The 8,544-nt window shown below is 39.6% G+C and overlaps 1 protein-coding gene across 2 annotated transcripts in view; it reads right to left on the bottom strand.

The window, feature by feature from the left end:
• Nucleotides 1–5,445: 5,445 nt before the first annotated feature.
• The window catches only part of PPEF2 (protein phosphatase with EF-hand domain 2), a 43,954-nt gene continuing 40,855 nt past the window's right edge, over nt 5,446–8,544 (bottom strand). For both annotated transcript variants that reach the window (XM_036413321.2, XM_036413330.2), the window contains 4 exons: nt 8,148–8,254; nt 7,055–7,218; nt 6,246–6,333; nt 5,446–5,926 (listed from right to left, as the gene is read on the bottom strand). In XM_036413321.2, coding sequence (XP_036269214.1) covers nt 5,643–5,926; nt 6,246–6,333; nt 7,055–7,218; nt 8,148–8,254 — 643 coding nt within the window. In that variant the 3' untranslated portion in view covers nt 5,446–5,642. The remainder of the gene's footprint in view (nt 5,927–6,245; nt 6,334–7,054; nt 7,219–8,147; nt 8,255–8,544) is intronic.

Here is an 8,544-nt window from a genome sequence, read left to right as displayed (position 1 = left end):
GCCGCCAAGAACATCTCTGTTCTTGGGGGATGGAGCGGGGGAGGGTTGTGCTCTGGAGAATTTTTCTGAAGCTAGTCACCTAGAATTACTGGGTCAAAGAGAGTGAGCATTTTTTGCACCAGTTTACAACTCACCCAATAATGCCTATTTCCACACATGCTTACACCACCAGAGTATTACCACTTAAAATAAAAATCTCTGTGCACCTTGTTTTTGTTGTTGTTGTTTTATCTTTCTGTTAAAAAGTTGTTGTTTTTTGTTGTTGTTCTTGTTGCCATGATTAGGTTGGGTTCTGTGTGATATGGTTTTTTTCTGACCATTAATCCTTCTGGAGACATTTTAGACTGAATTTGCAACCGATGGTAGATTCCAACTTAGAAACAAGAATAGCCTGGCCAGCGTGGCTCAATGGTTGAGCGTCAACCTATGAACCAAGAGTTCATAGTTCGATTCCCCATCAGGGCACATGCCCAGGGTTGCAGGCTCGATCCCAGATGGGGGAGTGCAGGAGGCAGCTGATCTATGTTTTTCTCTCATCATTAATGTTCTAACTCTCTATCTCTCTCCCTTCCTCTCTGTAAAAAAAAAATCAATAAAATATGTGTTTTTTTAAATAAAAAAAAAAGAGAAAGAAAGAAAAGTTCCTAGAGGAGAAGGCATTGTGCTGAGTCTTGAAGAATGAGGCCAACTCAACCAGGGGGAGGGCAATTCTGCACAGGAATGAGGATGTGAAAGGAACAGAATAACTGGGGAATTCTGGGAAGACCCAAGTAGCTAGAAAGGGTCTGGGAAGCAGCACAAATTTGACACTGTATTATAGAAATAAGCGCAGGCTTCAGCATGGAGTTTTGGACTTTTATCTGCAAAGATGTTTCTCAAAGTCTGGACACTTATTTTTAAAGAAAACACTACCTCAATACTGTAATTGAAAACCCAATTTCATTTGCCATAAGATGCCAGAAAAATAAGTTGTTTTAAAAGACACCGAGTGAGTACATTTTAAAAAGTATATTTGATTGACTTTTTACAGAAAGGAAGAGAGAGGGCCGGGACCGGTTTGGCTCAATGGATAGAGCGTTGGCTTGGGGACTGAAGGGACCCGGGTTCGATTCCGGTCAAGGGCATGTACCTTGGTTGCGGGCACATCCCCAGTAGGGGGTGTGCAAGAGGCAGCTGATCGATGATTCTTTCTCATCGATGTTTCTATCTCTCTCTCTTCCTCTCTGTACAAAATCAATAAAATATATATTTTAAAAAAATTAAAAAAAAAAAGAAAGGAAGAGAGAGGGATAGAGAGTTAGAAACATCAATGAGAGAGAATCATAGATCAGCTGCCTCTTGCACACCCCCTACGGGGGATGTGCCCGCAACCAAGGTACATGTCCTTGACCAGAATCAAACCTGGGACCTTTCAGTCCGCAGGCCGACGCTCCATCCACTGAGCCAAACCAGTTTCAGCTGAGTGAATATATTTAAAACAGCTTAAAATTAAAATTAAATATAATAATGAATCTAATCTGTTTACCAAAAAAGAAAAAGAAAAAAAATGCATGCCTAAAATGATCTTCACCTGGGAAAAACAGATTATATTGGTGGGTAATAAAGCAATTTAGCTCTGTATCATTTAATTTAAGACTAAGATATGTCAAGAAATTCTTTGGCCGAGACTGGTTTGGCTCAGTGGATAGAGCGTTGGCTTGGGGACTGAAGGGTCCCGGGTTCGATTCCGGTCAAGGGCATGTACCTTGGTTGCGGGCACATCCCCAGTAGGGGGTGTGCAAGAGGCAGCTGATCGATGATTCTTTCTCATCGATGTTTCTAACTCTCTATCCCTCTCTCTTCCTCTCTGAATAAAATCAATAAAATATATTTTTTAAAAAATAAATTCTTTGTTTTTGTGTTCATTATCTCTCAGAATCAACACACTTCTCTCCCTTCCTTTTGACGGGCTGAGACTCAGGGCGCTCAGTGTGGCTTCCATAGCTCAGATGACCTCACAGCCAGAACTGAAATCCAAACCTCTGACTCAGATTCTCGTGGCAGGCTGATGCTTGATAAGAATGAAGACTCTCGCCAAAACCAGTTTGGCTCAGTGGATAGAGCGTCAGCCTGCAGACTAAGGTCCTGGGTTCGATTCCAATCAAGGGCATGTACCTTGGTTGCGGGCACATCCCCAGTAAGAGGCAGCTGATCGATGATTCTCTCTTATCAATGTTTCTAACTCTCTATCCCTCTCCCTTCCTCTTTGTAAAATATCAATAAAATATATTTTTTTTAAAAAAGAATGAAAACTCTCTAACAGGTGTCTCTCCCCTGAACCGGGACCAGGCTGTCTGTAGGAACAGTGATGCTCTTCCTGGAGCGTTCCAGCGGACACCTGCAAGCGAAGTGGTCTTGAGGCTGTACGTAATGTCAAAAGTTCCTTATAAATCTTGAGTCTCTGGGAAATATAATATTTCAAGACAAAAACCCAGAGATTATGAACTTTATGCTTTTCTTTTAATAATTAAAATACTGATAAAAAGGTTTTGAGTTCTATAAAAATAAACATTCAAATTAAAAGCAATTATTCCCGCCTAGCCAGTTTGGCTCAGTGGATAGAGTCCCAGGTTCGATTCCAATAAGTGCACGTACCTTGGTTGCAGGCTCCTCCCTGGCCTGGGCCCTGGTTAGGGAGTGTGTGGGAGGCAACTAATCGATGCGTTTCTTTCACATCAATATTTCTGTCTTTCCCTCTCTCTTACACTTTCTCTAAAAATCAGTGGGAAAATATCCTTAGGTGAGGATTAAAAAATAATAATAAAGCAATGATTCTTAGAGATTCATGAAACCCTAATTATACTTGCATGTAAGTTTTATATCCAACAGCAGCAGTAATTATTTACACACACACACACACACACACTATTTAAAAAAAAAATCCCAAACAGAAAGACTTTCATGAGTATGTGTATTAGCATATTCTCTGAAAACAATGTTTCTGGGAAGTATGAGCCCATCCTGAAATTATTCTTCAATTTTGATTATCACAGCTAAACTTTAATTTCTTGGATTATCAATGTTTTGGGTCATTTAATGCTGTGTAACCAATTATCCCAAAAATTAGTGGCTTAAAGCAATAATAACCATTTATCCTATATAATAAAAGGTAAATATGCAAATCAACCGAACAGTGGAACAACCAGTCTCTATGATATGCACTGACCACCAGGGGGCAGACACTCAATGCAGGAGCTGCCCCCTGGTGGTCAGTGCGCTCCCACAGGGAGCACCACTCAGCCAGAAGCCAGGTTCATGGCCGGCGAGTGCAACGGTGGTGGCGGAAGCCTCTCCTGCCTCCTGGGCGTGCTAAGGACCTAAGGCAGCAGTCGGACATCCCCCGAAGGGTGGATATCACCACTGGGAGAAGCTGGGTGATAGGAGCATGAGATCTCTCTCTATTATTTTCAACTTCTTATGAATCTATAATTATTTCAAAAAAAGGTAAAATGTTATTTGTGTTAATATATGATAGATAACATTATTTTAACTTGATTAATAAGTATCTTATATATTTATGTTTCAATTTCTAATATAGAAAATATCAACAGATATAACCCACATAAACAAAAGCTCTTTGGGATCCTCAATAAGTTTTAAGAGTATAAAAGCATCTTGTGATCAATAAATTTGATAATCCTGCTATATAGGTAAAGGAGGAAGTGGGGAGGTAATATGGCTTAGACTAGAGAGTTAGCAAAGGAGAAATAAGATGTTAAATTATGTAGGTGTTTTGAAGGTAAAGCCAACAAATCTGCTGATGGATTAGATAGGGGAAATAAGAAAAAGAGAGAAGTCAAGCTTCTGTTTTCTGTTTAAAAATAAGGAAATTGGCAGAATGGAATTGACATTTAATCAGATAGGGGAGATCCTAAGGGGAACTGATTGGGGTAGCTTATGATCACACCCATACTTGTGAATTTATGGTGAAACTGGTGTACTCAGTTCTGAAAAACAAACTGCCATAAACATATTCACACCTGTGATGCTTAATTTTAGACGTCAACTTGATCATGGGGTGCCCAGATATAGGTTAGACATTATTTCTGGGTAACGTGTGAAGGTGTTTCTGGAGGAGGTTAACATTTGAATTGGTAAAGTGGATGAAGGCCTCATATAACTCCTTGAAGGTCTGAATAGCACAGAAAGGCTGAGTAAGAAAGAATTCTCTCTCTGCCTGACTGTCTTTGAGCTGGGACATTATCTTCTTCTGCCTTTGGATGTGGGCTCAGACTGGGAACACACCATCAGCTATCCTGGGTCTCCACCTTGCTAACTGCAGACCTTGGGACTTCTTAGACTCATAGCCATATGGGCCAATTTTTAAATAGTAAATCTCTTTATATACAAATACAACACCCTTTTATAAAGTAATCCCATTCTTGGAATTTGATCCTAAGAAAATGTATAATTTAAAAGATTTTTGTAGAAGAAGCTATATGCACAAAATTATTAACCACAGTATTACTTATAATTAAGAAAAACTGGAAATAATACACATGTTGGACAATTGAGGAATGGCTTACTAGACTATTGTGCATCCATTTGAAAGAAAATTATACAGCCATTAAACTAGTAATCATGAGGACTATGTAATAACATAGAAAAGTATTTATAATTAGGTATGGATTTATTAAAAGACAGAACATTAAATTATATAATACTATAGGTATAATAAGAAAAAGTAATACTGTATTTTCCAGTATAAGACGACCCCCCAATTTTACAGTTGAAACATAGGTTTAGGCCTATATTAGCTGTATAAGACTACCCCCCACTTCAAAGAAAAGACTTACTTTGCCATCAAGATCTGCAGGTAATTTTTGGGCAATTTTGGTCTTTTGCCCCCAATTTTCAGTTGACTTTTTTTCGTTTCAAAAGTCGTCTTATACACCGGAAAATACGGTAAAAAGAATCCATATGTTTAGGTCATGGGATTACATAAATAATTTTTCAGAACTTTTCTTTACCAAAATGACATTTTTAAAATTCTATATAATAAAATGGTAATATGCAAATTGACCAGACAGCAGAACAACCAGTCACTATGATGTGCATTGACCACCAGGGGGCAGATGTTCAATGCAGGAGCTGACATCAGGCCGCAGGCCATGATCACCCTATTGGGGCCTGTTGGCCAACCTCTCGGTCCCTTCCCCAGCCAGCAGGCTCTGATCACCCAATAGCAAACAGGGAATTGGAGGTGGGTGGCGGTGAGGGGCAGGGTCGGCTGCTGGCAGCCAAGGAAAATGGCCCTGATCACAGGTCAGGGCTCGTACCCATGCACGAATTTCGTGCACCAGGCCTCTAGTAATAAATAAAAGGTGAAAATGGAAACAATGAGGGAGTTGAATTATCAGTGATTCATAACCAGGATAGACTTCAGACTTAAAAAGTACTAACTCTTGGTTCCACCTTGTGAAAATTATAAACATATAGGCTACCTATATATTTAAAAATACAACACACACGTACACGCACCACCCTACACCCACAAATATAAAGGTGATTCTGATGCACATTAGTTGGCAAATTCTCAGCATAAAGTTTCACAAATGTATGGAGATTAAGGAAGCTATTCCAGTGATATCACTTGGCATCACTTATGAGGCAACTTGGGTAACAGAGACCAGGCTGTCTTCCATGGCAGGCCAGGAGCCACTGCCATTCGTGCTGGTGGCTTGTGGGCAATCGGAGGCACTTCCCTCTGAGCAGGACTGCTCCACAAGGCGGAAGGCCTCCAGGAACTCATTGATGTCAATGTGGCCATCCTTGTTGAAGTCAATGCTCCGGGCAAGGTCACAGACACAGTCATCTGTGATGTCAATCTTCATATGAGAGCTGAACAGCCTCCACGTCTGCCTGAACTCATCCAGTGAGATGAACCCTTACCAGAGAGAAGAAGTCACTTCAGTTAGTCAGTCTAGCTTTCAAGGTCCATTCTCCTCTGACATTCTTACTAGAACACCTACTCTCATCCACAAATAATTATTCTTCCTATAAGAAGTTCTCATTGAGTTGGTCTTGATTCTTCTCTGCTGGTATTGTTCAAGTACTTTTCTGGCTTCTGCCACTTATAAGCATTGCCATTACTTCCTTGGCTTTCAAAGTACTTTAGTAGAGAACTACATACTTAGGAAGAAGCCCAAAGGATGGGAGGTAAAATATTTGCTGTGTCAGAGTGACAGGAAAATGAGTGCCTTTACCTGAATGATCACTGTCTATGATCCTAAAAATGGTCTCCAGGTTGGATCGGTTGCGATACAGTGTTTCCAGCAAACTTGGCTGTATGTTCTGTAAGAAAAAAATCTCATCTTCCTTCTATATCTTATGTTTAGCTTTTCCTAATATATAATCAACACACAATCAATCCTGACAGTATAAGACTCCGTTAAAAAACCTGAACCCCTCAACCCCTTCAGCCTGCCAAATGCTCTAATGGCTTATGAGTTTGTAGTGCATGGTAAATGTGTTCTAAAGTTGACCAGGGTGGTCGCTGCATATATTTGAGAGTATACTAAAAACATTGAATTGTACATTTCAAATGGATAAATTGAATAGAATGTGAATTACATTGCAATAGAGCTATTTTTAAAAAAGTACCTAGCCCAGAGCTTCAAATACATTATGTATCCAACAAGTATTGCTTGAATAAATACTTTTTTAATGGAGGAAGCAGAATGAAATCAAAGAAGTCAGACCTGGGATTGAGTCTCAGTTCTGTAACTTAGGAACTCTATGATCAGAAGTTGGTAGCTCAACCTTGGTGGTCAGTGTCCTCATGAGTACACTGGGGCTGGTAATACCTCTCTCTTGGTGTGATTTTAAGGATACACTGAAGCAACATATGTAAATTCCTTACCATAAAGTCTGACACATGGAAACTCAGCAAATAGTTGTTCCCTTTTCATCTTCCCTTTTGGGTCCTCAATATTTGGTTGATCTTATTCCAAGTTCTCCATCAGGGGCTTCATGGTCCACAATATGCCCCCATCCACCATTTCCTCATCATTACCTCGTGACTCAGTTGTTCTTTGGCCAAGTCCTCCAGCCAGGGCTTGTACTCCAGCATGTTATCTGCTGAGCTGTTCACCAGCTGTGGCCTCAGCATCCGCCATGGCAGTCCTAGATGCAGCACGGACTCCACAGCTGCTGCCCAGTCACTCAGGGTGATTAGACCTACAGGAAAGAGCCAACTTGTTGTCTGGTCACCCATAAGTCCAGTTCCCTGCACAACAGTGGGTACCATTTTAACCTGACATTCTTCTTACTATCCGTAGGTAACAGAAATATTAGGTACTGTCCTTATTTTTGTGGGTCATGGTCATGAAAGTAGAGTTGCCAGATAAAATACAGGCTATTCAGTTAGATTTAAATTTCAGACAGACCACGAAGTATAAGCATATCCCAAATATTGCATGGGCATACTTATATTTAAGATTTTTATTATCTGTCCATAATTCAAATTTAACTTGGCATCCTGTTTTTATTTGCTATATTTGACAATACTACTGGAAATCACACAAAACTCAGACAAATAACAGCAAAAACCATTATACAAATATAGCACTGGTTGTTTACTCATATAGGAAAAAATATTGTTATGACTGTATGACAGTTACTGCTGTTTTTTTTTATTAATAATATGAGTACATGTAGTTAATGTCCATTACACATCCCAAAAGGCAAAATCACTTGCTTTTATAATAGAATGAAGAGCAGGTAAATAAGCATTTGACAATAACAAGAAGTCAAATCATTAAAATTTTGCTAATCTTGGGCAAACTTCTGTACCCTGCCCCACCAGTTGCTTTTTTGCTTAGTTCTGGCCTTGTCACCCTTCCCTTGACCCCATTTCTTTTCACCCTCACCATCTATATTTAGCCAAGTTCATATTCTGTTAAGAGCATGGAATTTTAATATTTAGAAAAGATAACTGGACACTGACTTGTGTTAAATGGAGGAAGTAGTCAGAGAAGTCTTTTGGCCATCTGTTCATTCAGCAAATATTTATTTGCTAACTACTGTGAAACAAGTTGTTGTTGGTGTGGTTTTTTTTTTTTTTATCAGCTTCCTTCCCTTATGAATATCTTATTTGATTAACTTACCAGTTTTACCATTATCATGCTTCTTAAATTCCTCAAGAAGATCTGAGGAATGAACAAATAACTTCTCCCTCAGAGCTCTTAGAGCTGACTCCTCCACTCTGCTAATCCTGGAACAGAAGGAAGAAAAGGAACATTTTGCTATAGAAGAAATAGTCATGGGTTTTTACTATATTTCGCCTCTCTCTTCCTTAATATCCCAACTTCCCAAGGGTTCCGTTTTTGAGAGAAGAGCTCCATCTGTTATTCCCACCTCCCCCCTCGCTGCCCGACTTTTCCCTGCTGTGCACAAATAGAATAAATTTGAAGTATTCTGTGGAATGCTGCTGTCCTGACAAGTATAGAATAGTATAGTAAAATTATATAACTTCACTGTACCTCAGTTTGCCTATCTGAAAAA

The sequence above is a fragment of the Pipistrellus kuhlii genome, unplaced genomic scaffold (genome assembly GCF_014108245.1).
Source record: "Pipistrellus kuhlii isolate mPipKuh1 unplaced genomic scaffold, mPipKuh1.p scaffold_m20_p_1, whole genome shotgun sequence".
Classification (NCBI taxonomy): Eukaryota; Metazoa; Chordata; class Mammalia; order Chiroptera; family Vespertilionidae; genus Pipistrellus; species Pipistrellus kuhlii.
Note: the sequence above shows the minus strand (reverse complement) of the source record. Positions and strands in the feature narration are given on the sequence as shown.